The 18,660-nt window shown below is 48.1% G+C and overlaps 2 protein-coding genes across 2 annotated transcripts; both read right to left on the minus strand.

Annotated features, from left to right (window-relative positions):
* Positions 1–1,020: 1,020 nt before the first annotated feature.
* Positions 1,021–16,465, minus strand: CORT (cortistatin). The gene is made up of 4 exons (XM_066270496.1): positions 16,399–16,465; positions 7,444–7,510; positions 2,598–2,853; positions 1,021–1,451 (listed from the first exon to the last, which is right to left on the minus strand). The coding sequence occupies exons 3-4, from the start codon at positions 2,742–2,744 to the stop codon at positions 1,230–1,232; spliced, it is 369 nt and encodes a 122-aa protein (XP_066126593.1). The 5' UTR covers positions 2,745–2,853; positions 7,444–7,510; positions 16,399–16,465; the 3' UTR covers positions 1,021–1,229.
* Positions 5,059–16,528, minus strand: CENPS (centromere protein S). The gene is made up of 5 exons (XM_066270494.1): positions 16,399–16,528; positions 11,988–12,111; positions 11,288–11,321; positions 7,444–7,510; positions 5,059–5,515 (listed from the first exon to the last, which is right to left on the minus strand). Exons 1-5 carry the CDS (start codon positions 16,450–16,452, stop codon positions 5,375–5,377), a joined length of 420 nt encoding a protein of 139 aa, XP_066126591.1. The 5' UTR covers positions 16,453–16,528; the 3' UTR covers positions 5,059–5,374.
* Between the last annotated feature and the right edge of the window lie 2,132 nt (positions 16,529–18,660).

The following is an 18,660-nucleotide window of genomic DNA, read 5'->3' on the forward strand; positions in this document are numbered from 1 at the left end:
CAACCAGGATCCACCTGGCACGCCCACCAGCGCTCTGCCCACCAGGGGGGCGATGTTCTGCCCTTCTGGGGCATCGCTCTGTTGCGACCAGAGCCACTCTAGCGCCTGGGACAGAGGCCAAGGAGCCATCCCCAGCGCCTGGGTCATCTTTGCTCCAATAGAGCCTCGGCTGTGGGAGGGGAAGAGAAAGAGAAGAAGGAGAGGGGGAGGGGTGGAGAAGCAAATGGGCGCTTCTCCTGTGTGCCCTGGCCGGGAATCGAACCTGGGACTTCCGCACGCCAGGCCGACGCTCTACCACTGAGCCAACCGGCCAGGGCCTCAATCTATCTTTTTATTTATACTTTGGTTGCTCTGCTACTGCCCACCATGAAAGCTGGAACGCCCACTAGTGGGCAGTAGGGACCAGGTTGACTACCACTGCAGTTTAAACCATCACTCACGGTCACGTCTGTGAGAAATTGAGGAATGGGGAAATATAACAGTTATGTAATATGTATCAACACATATGCACCTGTCTCAAAACAAGGTCTGGATCCCATGACTGCAGGTCCTTGGGTCGGAAGACAAGTTATATACAGCTGGGCAGCAACACTGCTGACTGCTTTTGATTTGAAATAAACGTGAAGCACCTAGCCATGAAAAGAATTCTAACAAATCATTAACTTACTAATCAAAAACTAGTGTGTGTGTAACAGCAGGTTCGAATATAACTTTTATGAACATGTCAGCAGGATATGTTTAACAGCATGGCATTTGTGTTTAATTTTTGCAAATCATGAAGAATAATCATTTTTCTCTTTGAGCAGTGTTAACAACTTGCTTTTAATAGTAGGAAACTATTTTTTAAGTTAGACAATCTATGTCAATATAAACTGAAATAAGATGTTATCCTGAACTCCTAAATATGTAGCCTTTAGCTATTTTAAATCAAAGAAGGGAAGACAAGGCCAGACAACTGCCAAGCACATTATGAAGGCGGAGGGAAAGCCCCGTGATCACCCCGAGTACAATAGAGCAAAACCCACAACCATCTATCAAAAATATTCACTTTGCATCCCAGATTACTCAAGACACTCCTTGTTGGGCGTGGCGAGTTTAAACAAAAAATACTTTTCAAATTACACAGGAAAGAGAAGACAACTGCATAAAGAAGAAAGGTCACGGCTGCTTTATCCATTTTATTTGGCTCCCTCGTTACATTTCCTTGCAGAGTCCTCGTGGGTAGAGTTTTACTTGCAGGAGGAGAAGGTCTTCCAGAAGAAGTTCTTGCAGGGAACTTTATCCGGGCGTGTGGCCTGCTGAGGGGGCGGGCCTTCCTGCCGTTTGGACACGCCCCTGGCTTCCCCTCCTGGGAAGGATACTGCATTGGCCTGGGAGGAGGTCCGCTGGTACCACCAAGCAAGGAAAGTCAACAAGCTGTTTTTCTTTACTTCTGCCACTTCCTGCATATGCTTTTACGGAGAAACAGAGGACAAAGAAATCAACCATCTGGTTCAGCCAGCCTTAATTCCTTCAACAACAACAAAACAAAACAAAACGCCCCAGAACAATAAATCACACATCCATCCAAAGGATGAGAAAGTTAAAGGAACACCTTAAATGGCATTGCTCTAATCAGAGAAAAGGAAAAGTTGAGAATTTTCAATCAGGGAAGGAAAAAGACTTTACTTTGCCCATAACTTTTTTTTTAATGTTTATTTTATGGATTTTAGAGAGAGGAAGGGGGGGGGGGGAGAGAAAGAGACAGGAACATTTATCTGTTCCTGTATCTGCCCTGACCGGGGATCGAACCAGCAACCTCTGCATCTCAATTTTGCCCATAATCTTTGTCGAGGTCCTTAGTCTAAAAAAGTCAGGAGATCTATCATTTTCCCTGATAAGTGACTGGCAGCTAAGAAACCCCAGGGTGGCTCAGGCTAATTGAGCACCGGTTTTCCCATCTCTGGTCTTACTCCCGGCTGTTCACAAATTGCTTAAGACAGATCAGATTGAGATATTATATTCTGGTCTTTCAAACTCCTTAGAAAGCTTCTAGGAGCAGTTATCTGATGATAAATGACTTGTCTGAAACTCATCTTGTAATTTCAGAGAAAAATCCATTTTTAATGGTCAACTTTATGTACTCTTCTTGGAACTTTTTCAAAATGGAAAAAAAAGAAAAATAGATAAATCACCTCATGAAGTCATGAGTTCTCACAATGAAACCCAGGCCAGTGAGAAGGCGTGCTGTGTATACAAATCAGGATGCTAGAAGTGCGTGTGTAAGGCGCACTGCAGTGAGCTCCATGATGGCACAGCAACAGACTGGTACGACCCCATCACGTTCAAAGACCCCATCACGTTCAAAGACCCCATCACGTTTAAAGACCGGCGGACGGAGGCTGCCAGCAAGCAGCTCCGCCCGAGTTCCAGAACTTTCTAACGTCCCAGGCTGGGTCAACGAAAGGAAAACAGGAATGGGAACACGATGAAGTAAAGGAGCACTATGAAGTTCCCTGTCCTGCACGCGTGGCCACAGGGATGCTGGGAAGGCCACAGGCATGGCCAAATAGGCCAGGCAGACAGCCAGAGAGTGGGCAGAGGCAGGGACTACTCACCCCGCTGCGGCTGTCGTGGCCACCGAGGCCACGCTCCAGGGGAAGGGCCGCGCTGGCCCCGGAGAGTAACAGCAGTAGCAGCAGTAGCAGGGGCAGCGACATCCTCCGGGCGGACTGGCACTCCTCGCTGGCTCTGCGGTTGCTCATCGTTCTCGGCCTCCCTGGAATCAGTGTTTTGTGGACGTGGGTCCCTTCTTTGGAGACTTGCGGGAAGGGGGTTTAGCTCCACCTGCAGCTGGTTCTTTTGTCTGCACACCTGTGTAATCAGGGCAATCAGGGCCCGCAAAAGCGCTTTTGGACGGGACCTAGCCCTTCATTGAAGTCGCAGGTCTCCGCCTGCGTTCTGAGCAGACCTGTTCTTCCTTGGCAGTTCGTGTGCACCGCTTCTGAAGGAGCCCCGCTGCCCTGCAATCACGCCTATTGAGAGCAGGAAGCATGGCAACGAACCCAGTGATTTCAGTTACGAATTCAGCCTCGGATAATAGGGAGCTTACAGTCGGAAACTCTGCGGTGGCAGAGCGTGACGGCAGCTGCTAGGGACGGAGGAAAGCAGGGGGCAAGGGGAGCCGCTGCGAGCACCCCCTGGCCTCACAGCACCGCGAGGACGTCCGGGGGGACCGTTCCCCGGCCCGGCTGGGCGGGCCCTGTTCTGCTGCCCAGGCCTACTCACTGCCTTGTGAACCAGAACCGCCTTACTAAACCCAAGGTGAAAATGCAGATCCTGCTGCGGGGCGGGGAGGAGCCAAGGTCCCGCCATTCTAACGGGTCGCCTGGGGGACGCTGACACCAGAGCAGCCAGGCGCAAGTCCAGCGTCTCTCAAAATGCTCACTAGTGGGTCATACACGAGCACTTTTTAAAAATGAAACCGAAATGAAGAGTGCATCACAAGGAGGAAGGATAACACTGTTTCTTTTGTGTGAGTGGCAGGTGTAAAACATACTGCTCACTGAAGGGCCTGCCCCTGTGCGGCTCCTGGGCTTCCTCTCCTGAGGACCGCACCACCACTAAGTGCAGACCAGGACGTCCTCTGTGCTACCTCCCGGCTTCTCCTCACAGGTCCCACTTGCAGAATCACACATACAAAGAAACGCACAGCCCATCTGCCCCCAACTGGGAGAGCTACCAACATCGGCAGCGACTGCCTCAAACCTACTAGAGGCCAGGTTCTCAGTGGAGGTAGAGCGGCCAGCGAACTGACAGCTCTTTCCAGGCGTGAACGTGACATGTTCAGGTGTGCGAAGGCCTGGTTCACGCTCCCTCACAGGGAAAGTTCCATCTTAGATTTCGTCTCATCACAGGATGACCGTTCACGATTCTAGGTAAAATCGCCCGGGCCTGAGGGCTCACGGCTCACACAATGCACGTTGCCCAATATCGCCCCCACAAATGGTATTACAATTTTGGAGATATATTTGCAGATGAGAAAGTCATGGCGGCTCAGCCAGCGTCTGATATCCTTAGTATGTTCTGCAGATTTTATCTGATGGCCTCATTAAACATTCCCGGCACCTCACATGGACAAAGGACCCGCGCCACCCACCCGACAGCACCGTGACGGCCTCACCAAGGACAGGGCACATACTCCACAAATGAAAGTTCAGTCCATTTCAGTGCGGTACATGTGACAAGGAGGGTCGTCTGAGGGAGGCTTTGTGTTCTCTTGTTCCTGGCTGTTTTCAAGGCAGGGGCGGCATTTCTTAGATGAGGGCTCGAGTAAAATCCTGGCTCTGCCATTTCATTGAACTCTGTGCCCTGTTTCCTCGTCTATTAAATGGGGGTAAGAGAACAGTGCCTGCCCCACAGAACTGTCGTCCGAACCCAGGAAGACCACATAAAACGCCCAGCACAAGTGGAATACACGTTACACCTGTTCCTGAGATGTCCTCAGCCCCACACCCCCCACAGCGTAAAGAAGAGCTCCTCCCTATAGACCCTGGAGACCCCTGGTCCAGGTCTCTGACATGTCTGGCGTTGTCACAGACCAGGTTTCCTTCTCAAGCAAAATAGCTTCCTGGCAGAGCTGCAGTTTAATCACAGAACAGCCTGAGGAAAACCTCATCAGCTGTGTTTCTAGGGGCCATCACCTTTCAGAGTGAAGAGGACCATTCCCCAACACCAACCTTTTTATCTGGTGATCACAAGTGACATAGGTTTAAAACCACTGGTTATCAAAAGAACTAAGTAAATATAGTGTTATTCATCTTTCAGGAATTGTCAGCCTGAAAAACTATATGAAAGAATAAAGAGCCTGACCTGTGGTGGCTCAGTGGATAAAGCATCGACCTGGAAATGCTGAGGTCGCCGGTTCGAAACCCTGGGCTTACCTGGTCAAGGCACATATGGGAGTTGATGCTTCCAGCTCCTCCCCCCTTCTCTCTCTCTGTCTCTCCCTCTCCTCTCTAAAATGAATAAATAAAAAATTAAAAAAAGAATAAATAACGATTTTTGCTTGGAAAAAAAATTAACCGTATTTAACTGTGAACACAATTTTATTAACTGCAATAGACATAACTTCCCATATACACCGTTCAAACACAAGCCTCTTCCACATGCTTCAGTAAGACATGGGAATATTTTACTTAAGAGTGTCCAATTCTCCAGCTCTTACGGTCAAGGACTTGGGAAAATACAGCACAGAAAGCCTCCTTGCCACCCCCCCCTTATTTTCAATCCCACTTTTCCCTTCAGATCCCCTCCGTAGCCACATGCGTCTGCGGTGGCTCCATCTGCTGAGGGCTGTGTCCCCACCACGGGGGGGGGGGGGGGCAGGGGCTGCTCAGTTCTCACTCTCCCCTCCGCCAGCCTCTGCCGGCCCCGCTGAATCTTTGTTTTCATGCTCTAGCCTCTGTTTCTTCTTTGCTTTTCGTTCGATGTTAAACTGAGCAATCTCTTCATTTTTCTCCGTGATGTATTTTTGCTACAAAAAATTTTTTTAATTTGTATTTTTATCTCATGGTAAAGCCATCTTGTAAGCCTAGGAGAAAAACAAATCCACACCCTTTACCAAACACTCCCACACAAAGAATTTGAGTGGAAGAGCCTGGGTCACACGCCTTAGAATGAACTAGAGCTTGATTTTTTTCATGGTAGCTGGAATCAACTACAAGTCAACTAACCGCTGCTTACATATGCTACCAAACAGGAAGGAGTTTTCTGAGTAATCAATGAATTAAACTTTGGAGCTTGCAGAAGGCATGCCAATCACAAATATACTTTACAAAGTATAAATCTGATCACTATCCCCTTGAATTTATCCAACTAAAAATTATTGAGCAACTACTACATAGCACATACTAGGGACACAAGGTAAATAAGACATGGTCCGTGCCTTTAGGGAGCATTTTGTCAAATTCACAAATTAAGCTGTGTGTCTTCATTAATAAGTTTCTGTCAGATGAGAAAAAATAAGAGCCCAAAATAAAAGCAGTATTCTGAAGTAAACAAATACACAATTAGCAGATAACTTTTCAAAAAATACTCTAGGAGGATGTGCATGGACTATTCCTTTGCCAAAGGCAGAAACTGCTCACCGCGGCTGACTAAGTAACAGTTATGACAGAGAATTTACAAAGAGAGAACTCTTCTTCCCACCAATATGCAGTACTGCCAGCACCTTAGCTATTATACTTAGGGATCATATCACCCTTAACCTTGACTTAAACTTTGGAGAAAGGATGTTAGAAGAGCAAAGCCAAAATGAGCCCCATAGAAACAGCACTATTTCAGGGTTAGGAGGTCAAGGTTTAGCTGGCAACCAGAGAGCTTCAAATTTAACTTTGGAAAGTTACCAACTCTAGCTGCCTGGTCTGTAAAATTAGCTAATAAGTCATGTTGTTAAAAATCCCTGCCTGACCTGTGGTGGTGCAGTGGATAAAGCATCAACCTGGAAGTGCTGAGATCACCGGTTCGAAACCCTGGGCTTGCCTGGCCAAGGCACATATGGGAGTTGATGCTTCCAGCTCCTCCCCTCTTCTCTTTCTCTCTCTCTCTTTTTCTCTCCCCCCCCCCCTCCTCTCTCACTAAAAATGAATAAATAAAACCTAAAAAGAATTTTTATTTAAAAAAAATTCTCATAGGGTGGTTGTTAGGTTTACATAATATAGGTTAAATGTCTATAAAAAAACCCTGTAAATGGTCAATTGCTATAGAAATTCATTCAACAATTACTTATTGAGCACTTACTGTGTGCCCAGCGCTATTCTAGGCACAGCCAATAGAGCAGAGAAGAGACAAAAAAAAAACAAAAAAAACGGCCCCTGTGGGGCTCACATTACAGCGAGGAACAGAAATTATTCTAACTGCTAGGGTCAGACTAAGTCAGGAAGTCTCACTGGTGTCCTAGATCTGCCATCGGCCACAGCCTCTAGGTTGGGATGATCACAGCATCACCTGTAAAACGAGAGCTTGGTCAAGATGACTTCTAGACTCCTCTGAAAAGCTGAGACTGTTTCCTATCCGTCCTGTGATACAGACAGACACTCCTTGCACATCTGGCCTCTCAGGAAGACTGTGGGCGCCACAATAAAACTCCCCCCTATACACTCTAGCCGGTGACCCATCTCTGACATCATGCTATAAATGAAACATGGGACCAAAGTTTTAAGATATTACAAAAAGGCAAACTATGAAATCCAGAGAGTGCTGATTAGAAAATTTCAAATTGGCTTGGCAAGATCCATCTTAATGAAAGAAAGACTATAAATTACGGGCAGGTCTGAATGGTTCAACCATCTCTCGTTTTTAATGCAAGGTGCCCTGGGGAATCACTTCATGGTTGCAAGTGATTAATTGGGAATAATGTATTCTGATGGGAAAGGGGAGCGAAGAAGGAAATTCATCTCTCACCAGTGAATTACTCCTCCTGGCTAAGAGCTTCACGTCTTCCGTGTTAATTGTGCTTCTTTTCGCATGTCTGCAGGAAAGGGCAGAAACAATTCACCAAAATGTTTGGTATCAGTTAAAGTTTTGATGAAACACAAAAGTTCATGGTCAGACTTCAGGCTAGCAAGGATCTCTACATAGCCCATCTTTTCAGATTAAGGTCATTAAGCAACAGTGACACAAAAATGAATAAAGTGACTAGCCAAGACACCAATTAAATAGAGACCGAGAGAAAGGCAGAAGCCCATCTGTCCGCCTCCACCGAGGGCCAAGGGGGCCTAAAGATCACAAGCACAGCAACGAGTCAGAGGCACCAGGCCTTCTAAAGGAACTTGCCTGGTCACCATGGTCACAGCAAACATTACAGAAAAAGCAAGGTCACTGTATACCTTTAGAGAGAAGAGAAAACCATGCAGTCTTACAATATAAGGATCACCTCTGCTTAAAAGATACAGGAAATAGAAGAATAAAGAGAATGTCCAGGAGGCATGGCTTCACTCAGACCAAGATCCTGATGATACTCTCCAAGGGCTAACTTAGAGGAAGAAGCATATGCAGATGTCTCCTAATGTTCCACTTCCCAACAGGCGGTAATGCACTCCCTCAACAAGAGCCTAGTTAGAACAAAGAACACCCTTCCAACTGGAGTCTGTTTCTTGCTCATAACTTTGACTTGAATTCTCATTCCAGTCCCCTTATTTTTGCTTTAAAAGGTAATCTGAGATAATAAGCTCTATTCAATAATTTTATTACTCTAATTACACCCTTTCTTGCCATTTGCAATTTCCTCCAAAGATAAGTAGGAACTTTGTAAGTAGGAATAGATAGGAATCTTTGTATCCTTAATAACTAGTAAAATGGCCAACACAGAGTAGGTCAACAATGACTATCTGTTGAATTAAAGAAAAAAGCACACAGCCCTGGCCAGATAGCTCAGTTGGTATAGCAGTGTTTTTCAACTGCTGGTCCACGGATCAGTCCACCAGAAATTTTGTGCGGGTCCATGAAAGAGTTAACTATCCTGATGTTGTATGAAGATTATAGACCCAATGATCTTAATCAAATTCACTTATGCTCAGCTGCCTGGCCTGTGATGGCACAGTGGATAGAACGTTGACCTGGAACACTGAGACCACCAGTTCAAAACCCTGGGCTTGCCTGGCCAAGGCACATATGACAACTAAAGTGAAACAACTATGAGTTGATACTTCTTGTTCTGCCCTTCTTCTCTGTAAAATCTCCTCTGTGTAAGATCAATAAATAAAATCTTTAAAAAAAATTTATAGCCGGGGCTGGCTAGCTCAGTCAGTTGGAGTTTCATCTGGCAGTACAGAGGTTGCTGGTTCGATCCCCGGTCTGGGCACATACACGAACAGATCGATGTTCTGCACACCTGCGAACAGGGCAGAAGTGTGGCATCCCTCCCAGGGAGTGAAGGCCTCCACCGCCTCCCCCAGAGAACAGCAACTAGCAGCCTTCACACAGGATCCCTTATCTAGAAGATGATGCCCTGCCTTGTGGAACGCACAGTCTAAGTGACACTTGCACACCACTTTCCCCCAGGACGAAGGAAAGAAAATCAACATTTGAATGTAATTATAAAAATCCGAGGGCTCTGGCTGGATAGCTCAGCTTGTTAGAGCATCAACCCAATACACCAAGGTTACAGGTTCGACCCCTGGTCAGGGCACACACAGGAACAGATCAGTTTCTGTCTTTATCTCTCTCTTTCTTCTCCTTCCTCTCACTCTAAAAATCAATAAATGAAAAAATAAAAAATAACCCAAAGGAACTCAAAGCTCAACAACTAAAATGCTAGGTATTTCTAATTCCATTTTTATTTCTAACATTTTTGTAGAAGCATTTTAAAATGTTCACTGTCTTTTCCCACAGTGACCACAGAACTGGCAACAAGAAGTCACAACTGGCCTGACCTGTGGTGGCACAGTGGGTAAAGCGTTGACCTGGAATGCTGAGGTCACTGGTTCAAAACCCTGGGCTTGCCTAGCTAAGGCACATATGGGAGTTGATGTTTTCTGCTCCTCCCCCTTTCTCTCTCTCTGTCTCTTTCTGTCTCCTCTCTCTAAAATGGATAAATAGGCCCTGGCCGGTTGGCTCAGTGGTAGAGCGTCGGCCTGGCGTGTAGAAGTCCCGGGTTCGATTCCCGGCCAGGGCACACAGGAGAAGCACCCATCTGCTTCTCCACCCCTCCCCCTCTCCTTCCTCTCTGTCTCTCTCTTCCCCTCCCGCAGAGAGGGTCCATTGGAGCAAAGATGGCCCAGGCGCTGGGGATGGCTCCTTGGCCTCTGCCCCAGGCGCTAGAGTGGCTCTGGTCGCGGCAGAGCGACGCCCCAGACAGAGCATCACCCCCTGGTGGGCAGAGCATCCCCCCTGGTGGGCGTGCCGGGTGGATCCAGGTCGGGCGCATGCGGGAGCCTGTCTGACTGTCTCTCCCCGTTTCCAGCTTCAGAAAAATACAAAAATAAATAAATAAATAAAAATTAAAAAAAAATAAAATGGATAAATAAAATCTAAAAAAAAAAATTAATAAAGAAGTCACAACTGGGGCATGCATGCATTGCAGGCAGAGGCCAGAGAAAGGCTGACCAACACCTGGCAGTGCCCACAACAGTCCCCACCACAGCAAAGGATTGTGCCGTCCACAGGGCAACAGTGCTGACATGGAGAAACCCTGCTCTTTAGTGGTAAAAGTTTACATTCAGATCAAATAATCATTTGCTATTCATTTACACCTTTGTGTCTCCCTTTGTAAAAAACAAACAAAAAAAAGTTATATTTTCAAAAAAGAAAGAAATGGCAAGTAAAGGTGGTCAGTGTGTGTCACAGGCGACACAGCACAGGTGGGGGACAACGGGCCACGCATAAGGGGCGACTGCCTGAACCAACAATGAACAGACCCTATGAGCTTTTGGTATCCCGTAATATTATCTCATCCCTTTTGGCCAAAGATGCTAACCAGTTTTTAGGGACTCATCTACACAGGAACAGGAAAGATTTGGAGCCTGCCCTCTGAGAACCTGCTGCTTTGATTCATTCACAAATCTTCACCCTAGAAACCAAGAGCTGCTAAGAGCAAGGTGGGAAAAGTATGGGGTATGGGAGAGGCTGGCACCAAGTCAGAAGTGGCAGCAAATTAGAAAGCTTCAGCCCTTTCAGGCCTTAGTCATTCCGACTGCCTCGTAAAAGCAATCCATCGCAATTGTTTCCAATTACCTGAGGGACTAATTGAAGAGATGAGCATAAATCACCCGTAAAAACTGAAGCTCTACCAGCTGAAAGCAAATCGCCCACTTTTCAAGGAGTGCACCTCTAGCTCGGAACAAATGTGGCCAATGCGAGCCCGATGTAGACGTGGACTCCAGCTGTCATTATGCGGCCACCTGCCAGCAATCACCGCTGGGCTCAGTGCAGCCCAGCTCCCGGGGGTGCAGGGACCAGGCCCTCGCATCACACCATCCTGCAGAAATGGTCTTAAAAGCACACACGCCGCGCACATTCAGAGTCCTAGAGACATGATTCGTGCCTTTTTAACCTGGAACTGAATAACGTCAGTTCTCTTAACAAACTACTTGGAAAACTTCAAAAAAAATGTCAAATCAAGTCTGAATGGATATGATTACAGCAGATGTTATATTCTTGTTGAATCGTGATGAGAGAGGAGCCTCCACAAAATACAAAAAAGAAAAAAAAATGAATAGCTCCAGCTCTCCTGAAATATCCCACCAGATGGAGAGAATCAATAGAATGTAAACAGACACAGCAGCAGATAATCAAGCTCTTTACTCACCTTGCAAACATTTCAAGGTCTTTGGCAAAATTCTCTGAAAAAGAAAAATGTGCTTCAGTCACCTTCATCTCGGTCTTATTTCGGGAGGAGGAAAAGTGACATCTTAGTTTCTACCGTGGGTAGTGAGATACAGCAAACCCTTTACAAGGCGAGGGGAGGCCCCTCAGGCCGCCATAGTCCTATGAATTCACTGCAACCTCCTCGTCCTTCCAACTGCCCTGTCCTTCTGGCGCCCTTGACCCTTCATTACAAGCTTCCTGGTAGTTGTGGCTACACCTTTCATTCCTGGAGATGATCCCTTAACTTCACATTTTGCTACAAGTTAGGGCTTGTGAGGTCATTAATTTCCTGTGAAGTCAAGCAAATATCCATGCCACAAGCTCAACTGTCAAATAAACCATGGGTAATATAAAAATGTTATAAAGCAATGAAATAAAAAATTTAATGTCTAATGTTCCAGGCAGTTTAAAACACAATAAAATAAAAGTGCTAATGCCCAGTGTTAGTATAATAGAAAAAAATGGTTCTTTCATAAAACATCCAGATCTGACAGCAAAGAAAAGAACTGTTTGGTGAACAGTGTCCAGGGTAACGCTGCATCTGGTGGTGACACACTCCTCAGCACCCACCCACACGTTTCCTCCAGGCAAGATCAGCCTTAGGACTCTGATACACAAGCAGGGAGGCCAGGGTTTCATACCACACTGTCGGAACGTGACCTCCGAAATCGCCGCGATGGTCTGTCTACTGAACTGCACCCCCTGGTCCGAGGCGACCTCCTCACAAAGACAGCCCACAGTGTAGTGGACGGCAGCCTTCAGCCTCTGAAGCAAAAGCAAAACACTGCTTGGGGAGGTTGCAGTAAGAGCTATTCACAGCTTAAAAAACTAAGACCAAAGAGAGGGTCCGCTCAGCCCAATTCCTGCAGCACTTTGCATAATGGCTCCGTGACTTTTCAAGTATACTAATAAATTAATGAGGCCCTCTGGAGTGTGACTTGTAGAAACATTACTTCCCAGTTAATGGTTATGATTTAGGTCAAGTAAAGATAAAGAATTGCTATGGCAGGTCAGCGGGGAGAGGAGTCAGGTGGCACGAGTCGGGTGGCACTTACAAAGTACCTGCGTGACTTGACTCAGTCTACAAACACACACCTAGTTCCTACTGAGTCAAGGCACAGGCGGGGCTTGGGGAACACAACGAAAAACCAGACAGGGATTATTTGCCTGGACAAGGGTTAATCAAGTAAATGAAAGAGGACCGCACCTCCCCCCTGCAAGTCCCTGCAGCCCCATGCCTGCATGTGACAAAGGATGAATACTCAGGACAAGGCCGGAAAGGCTCACCAGGGCACGTCCGCTGCTCCTTTGAGTGCTAGTTGGCTAGCTCCTCTCCAAGGGACCCTCACATGAGTGCCGGTTGGCTAGCTTCCCCCCCCCCCAGGGACCCTCACAGCTCCTCAGCCACCCTCTGCATACTGGAAAACACCTCTCTTCCCCACACAGAGGGGCAGAGAAGCAGAGAAGCAAAACAAGCTAAGCCAAGGTCTCTCTCCGTCTCCTGGCAACAAACTTGTGTCCGCTCCATCTCTGCGCTGGAGCCACAGCTGGGTGGGACACGGAGACAGCTGAATCCAAGACAGAGAGTGTTCACAGCAGGGGAGCTGCAAGAGCACAAGTCTAGGACCCCAAGGTCAGGGACAGGTAGGTAAGTGAGGCCTCTTCCTTCCATAGTCTCAGACCTCACAAGACTAGGTAAACTGAGGTTTGGGGCAGAGGACACAAAGGGAGCATCGCCCTGGAAGGGATAAAGACCCTCCAAGGTTGCCCTGGCCAGAGAGCTCAGTTGGTTAGGGCATTATCCCGATACATAAAGGTTGCCGGTTCCATCCATTCCCGGTCAGGGCACATATAGAAACGGAGCAATGTTTCTCTCTTGCTCTCTCACTCAATCAACAAATCAAAAAAAATGGGGGGGGGGGTCATCTTTTTTAGGTATCTGTGTGGTGGGGTCAAGGGTGAAAGAATGGGTCAGGGATCTTTCTGAATCCTCCAGGCAGCTTTCCTTGTCCTGTCTCCTTCCCAGGCCCTGGAATGGGCTCAGAGCCTTCTTCAGTGCCAGATGTGGAGAGGCTAAATCACTACACTGTAAACTCAAGGACAGGACCCCATCAGTTCTGTTTCGTACTGTCCACTGACTGCCAAGAACGGCTCCGCTGGAATGAATGATCCTCAGGCTGCGCACCACTGCACAGATGAGGCTCCAATTTCTCAGCCCGGAAGGTGGGGAGGTATTAAAGGGGGTCCAATATATGATGACAGATGACCTGACTTTGGGTGGTGGGCACAGAATGCAATATACAGATGATGTAACATAGAACTGTACACTTGAAACATATAATTTTATTAACCAATGTCACCCCAATAATTTTAATAATAAAATTAAAAAATGTTCAGCCCATCTTTGTGGTCTTATTCATTTAATCAGTAAGCATTTATTGTTTATTGACAACCAGGCTTGGTACCAGGGTCTCAGAATACGAAGAGAAAGGACAGCCCCTCATTTCCACAAGCTTCTCTCCCACTACACCTTTGCCATGAATGGACTCTTTAAAACCATCGGTGTCATGAAAGACAAGAGCGGGAAAACTGTTCCAGGGAATGAATACCAAAGGGACAGAACTACTGAACGCAATACATGATCCTTGATTGGGTCCTGGGTGAAGGAAAAAGACCACAAAAAGACAGCTCAGCCTGACCAGGCAGTGGCACAGTGGATAGAGCATAGACCTTGGATGCTGAAAACCCAGGTTTAAAACCTGGAAGTCACTGGCTTGAGCGCGGGCTCATAAACATGACCCCATGGTCGCTGGCTCGAGCCCAAAGGTCACTGGCTTGAAGTCCGGGGTGGCTGGCTTGAGCAAGGGGCCGCTGGCTCAGCTGGAACCCCCAGTCATAGCACATATGAGAAATCAATGAATGAACAATTAAAATGCCGCAACTAAGAGTTGATGATGCTTCTCATCTCTCTCCCTTTCTGTCTGTCCCTCTCTCTATCTCTCTCACTTTAAAAAAAAAAAAAAGGTAGCTCAGTTGGGACAAGGTTGTGGGTTTAATCACTGGTCAGGACAACAAATCAATGTCTCTCCCTCTCTCTCTCTAAAATCAATCAATAAATGAAACGTTTTTTTAAAAGACCATTAGCCTGGCCTGTGGTGGCACAGTGGATACAGCGCCAACGTGGAATGCTGAGGTCCCAGTTCAAAACCTTGGGTTTGCCAGATCATGACACATACAACAAGCAACCAAGGAATAGCTAGAGTGAAGCATCTACTTCTTGTTCCCTGCTCTTCTCTCTATAAAATCGATTAAAAAAAAATTTTTTTTTAAAGACCACCAAAAGAAACACCTTTGGGACAACTGGGGAAATCTGAATACCAACGGAATGTTATCTAATGATAACAGAATTTAATTAATATTAAACTTTCTGAGTGTAATACCTAAGATTACATCAGAACATGTCCTTACTGTTGGGAGATGCATACTAAAGTATTAAGATGTGAAGGTGACCCTGGCCGGTTGGCTCAGTGGTAGAGCATCTGCCTGGCGTGCAGGAGTCCCAGATTCGATTCCCAGCCAGGGCACACAGAAGTGCTCATCTGCTTCTCCACCCCTCCCCCTCTCCTTCCTTTCTGCCTGTCTCTTCCCTTCCCGCAGCCAAGGCTCCACTGGAGCAAAGTTGGCCCGGGTGCTGAGGATGGCTCTGTGGCCTCTGCCTCAGGCGCTATAATGGCTCTGGTTGCAACAGAGCGGTGCCCCAGATGGACAGAGCATCGCCCCCTGGTGGGCATGCCGGGTGGATCCTGGTCGGGCTCATGCGAGAGTCTGACTGCCTCCCCGTTTCCAACTTCAGAAAAAAATAAAATAAAATAAAATAAATGTGAAGGTGAAATGTCAAGATACTTGCAATTAATTCTTAAGTAATTCAGATAAAAAGGAGCAAGAAAGCAAATACAGCAAAAAGTTAACAGCCAGTGACTGGAGGTGAAGGGTCTCTGGGTGAGGAGGACACTAGTCTGGCAACTTTTCCTGAGGCTTCTCCAAATAAAAGGAAGGGGTGGGTAAAAGCATCCGAAATTCCTGCTCCGCGGGAAGGAAACCCCCGCGCACCGAGCTCACCCCCGTGTCCCTTCAGCGACTCCTCTCGGAGGCGGTCGCCGGTTCTGCCCGCACCTCCCTGCGGCGCCGTGCTCTCAGGACGCCGCCACTCCGCACTCGTTCCCGGGGCAGATGACAGGGAGGGAGTCCACCCGCGGCCGCCCGACCGCCACTGGTTCTTACTACTCCGGCTTTCCCCGTAAGGAAACTGGGTCTGGCCTGACAGGCCACCAAGACCTGTGGTGACACAGTGGATAAACAGTGGACCTGGAATGCTGAGGTCGCCGGTTCAAAACCCTGGGCTTGCCTGGTCAAGGCACACATGGGAGTTGATGCTTCTTGCTCCTCCCCCTGTTCTCTTTCCCCCCTCTCTCTCTGTCTCTAAAAAGAAATAATGAAGAAAAAAAAAGGAAACCGGGTCTGGCAAAGCCAACGCCACCCTTCAAGCTGTGGGGCCGCGACGCGAACGCGACCCCCAAAGGGGTGGCCTCTGGCCCCGGACGGCGCGGAGCCCCGAGGCCGCCGCTTCCAGTGGCCAGTGTCAGGGCTCGGGCCACGCACCGGGCACGTGCCAAGCGCTTTGCCCGGATCCCTTAGCGCTCACATCCCTCGCTCACAACCCTGTCCGAGAAGGGAGACTGAGGCTGTCTCAGGGCCCGAAGGCCAGCCCGGGCCGTCAGCCCCGCGCGCGCGCGCCGCCCTACGAGGGGACTCTCTCCTCCCCGCGTTACCGTAGAAACCGCCTCGCAGCCCCCACCCTCCGCGCCCCCCGCGCGGCAGCCATGCGGGCGCATGCGCGGGCGCCCAGCACCGGAGCCTGCAGGTCCTGGCGCGCCCTCCGGCCCCGGGCGGCAGACATCCAGGCGAGGCCTGGCCGAGGACTCCGGGGTTTTCCTCTCTAGAAACTCCACGTCGCCCTCCCCCAGCCCTGGCCGGGACGCGGCTTTCCTGTACCTGCTCATAAGAGAATCGCTCCTGATCCTCAACTTCCTCTTCCACCGTCTCCATCACAACTGCCGACCCAGAACCGCCCACGGATGCACTAAGAAGGCGTCCGCGACGGCAGTCAGATTTTCCCGCCGAGGCGACGGGCGACGGGCCGCGCGGAGGGACAAAGCTCGAAGCACCAAGCTACGTCGCGCGTGCACGCGTCCCCTGGCGGCCTCTCTGGGAAGGGACTTCGTCGTTGGTCTGCTGCACCTCCTCGGCTGCCAAACTCCCTATAGACCCCAGACCCAGCTCAGTGCCTGGCACAGTGGTTAACACCAGCGCTGGGAAAGAGTATGTGTGTGCAAAATTGTTCCGCAATATTCTTTTTTTTTTTTTTTTTGTATTTTTCTGAAGTTGGAAACAGGAAGGCAGACAGACTCCCGCATGCACCCAACTGGGATCCACTGGGCATGCCTACCAGGGGGCGATGCGATGCTCTGCCCATCCGGGACGTCGCTCTGTTGCAACCAGAACCATTCTAGTGCCTGAGGCAGAGGCCATGCAGCCATCCTCAGCGCCAGGGCCAACTTTGCTCCAATGGAGCCTTGGCTGCGGGAGGGGAAGAGAGAGACAGAGAGGAAGGAGAAGGGGCGAGGGGGAGAAGCAGATGGGCGCTTCTCCTGTGTGCCCTGGCTGGGAATCAAACCCTGGACTCCTGCACACCAGGCAGACGCTCCACCACTGAGCCAACCGGCCAGGGCCAATATTCCTTTTTTTTTACTTGAGAGAGAAGGGAGACAGAGAGAGAGAAAAGCATCAACTCGTTGTTCCACTTAATCGTGCATCCATTGATTGTTTGTCATACCCCTAACCAGGGCTCCAACCTATGACTTCCCCACCCAGCTGGCAACCAACCCCCAGGATTGAGCAGACGACCTCAGCGCTCAGGAGGACTCGCCACAGCGCCACCGGCCATGGCCCCGCAACATTCTTTATTGTAACTTCCATACATCTCTAACTTCCATGTACCCTGCAAAATCCACTGCGTTTTTACAATTTGGCCGCCAACAGTAGTGTCACAAAATCAGACCAGTAAAGGCTTGGTTACTATCCCGGTCAGCGAATAAGTGCTCACCTCGTTGCCATTGACAAAAGAGTATAGTTTTGATATGAACCAACTGATTTCCCTTTATGTTTAAGAAGTAGAGAGAAACAATGAAACCCAACCTTGGATTGTCGCTGCTTCCAAACCTCTTTTCTACCTTCCCAACTTCATTCTTTTGGAGCCTCACTCACATCTCAATAACATGAGCAAGGAGCTTCTTTGCTGAATCAAATAATAATGTTCAAGTATTGGAACAATATTTCCTAGATGTTTTATGCTATTCATAGTGTAAAGGCTCCAGACAAGGTACACATTCAACTCTAATCTGTATAAATAACACTTTCCCCATGACATCCTTAAGTAGACAGTCAACAACAAGTCAAACCCTGATTTGTAGCACTTGCCGATTTCTCTGGTGTAAATACTCCCATCATTGCTGATTTCAACCTACCACTGTGGAGTTACGGAACTCAGAATTGGGAAGGGATGCTGCATCCACCATACAGATATGATAGATGTAAGTAAGATCAAGAATATAGATTAGCCTGACCTGTGATGGCACATTGATAAAGGGTCGACCTGGAAATGCTGAGGTCGCCGGTTTGAAACCCTGGGCTTGCCTGGTCCAGGCACATATGGGAGTTGATGCTTCCAGCTCCTCCCCACCTTCTCTCTCTGTCTCTCTCTCTCCCTTTCTCTCTAAAATGAATTTTAAAAATTAAAAAAAAACAATATAGATTAAAATGTACAATGTAGTAACATAATTAAAAAATGATGAGTTTTGCCTGACCTGTGGTGGTACAGTGGATAAAATATCGACCTGGAATGCTAAAGTTGCTGGTTCGAAACTCTGGGCTTGCCTAGTCAAGGCACATATGGGAGTTGATGCTTTCTGCTCCTCCCCCCATTTTCTCTCTCTCTCCTAAAATTAATAATTTAAAAATATATTTAAAAAGAAAAAGTGATGAGTTTTGACTTTTCATCATCTTTGTTTTTGTTTTCAGCAAGAGACAGACAAGAAGGGAAAGAGATGAGAGGCATCAACTCATAGTTGCAGCACTTTAATTGTTCATTGATTGCTTCTCATATCTGCCTTGACTGGGGGGCTTCAACTGAGCCAGTGACCCCTTGTTCAAGCCAGCAACCTTTGGGTTTAAGCCAGAGACCATGGGGTCATGCCT

The sequence above is a fragment of the Saccopteryx bilineata genome, chromosome 3 (genome assembly GCF_036850765.1).
Source record: "Saccopteryx bilineata isolate mSacBil1 chromosome 3, mSacBil1_pri_phased_curated, whole genome shotgun sequence".
Lineage (NCBI taxonomy): Eukaryota > Metazoa > Chordata > Mammalia > Chiroptera > Emballonuridae > Saccopteryx > Saccopteryx bilineata.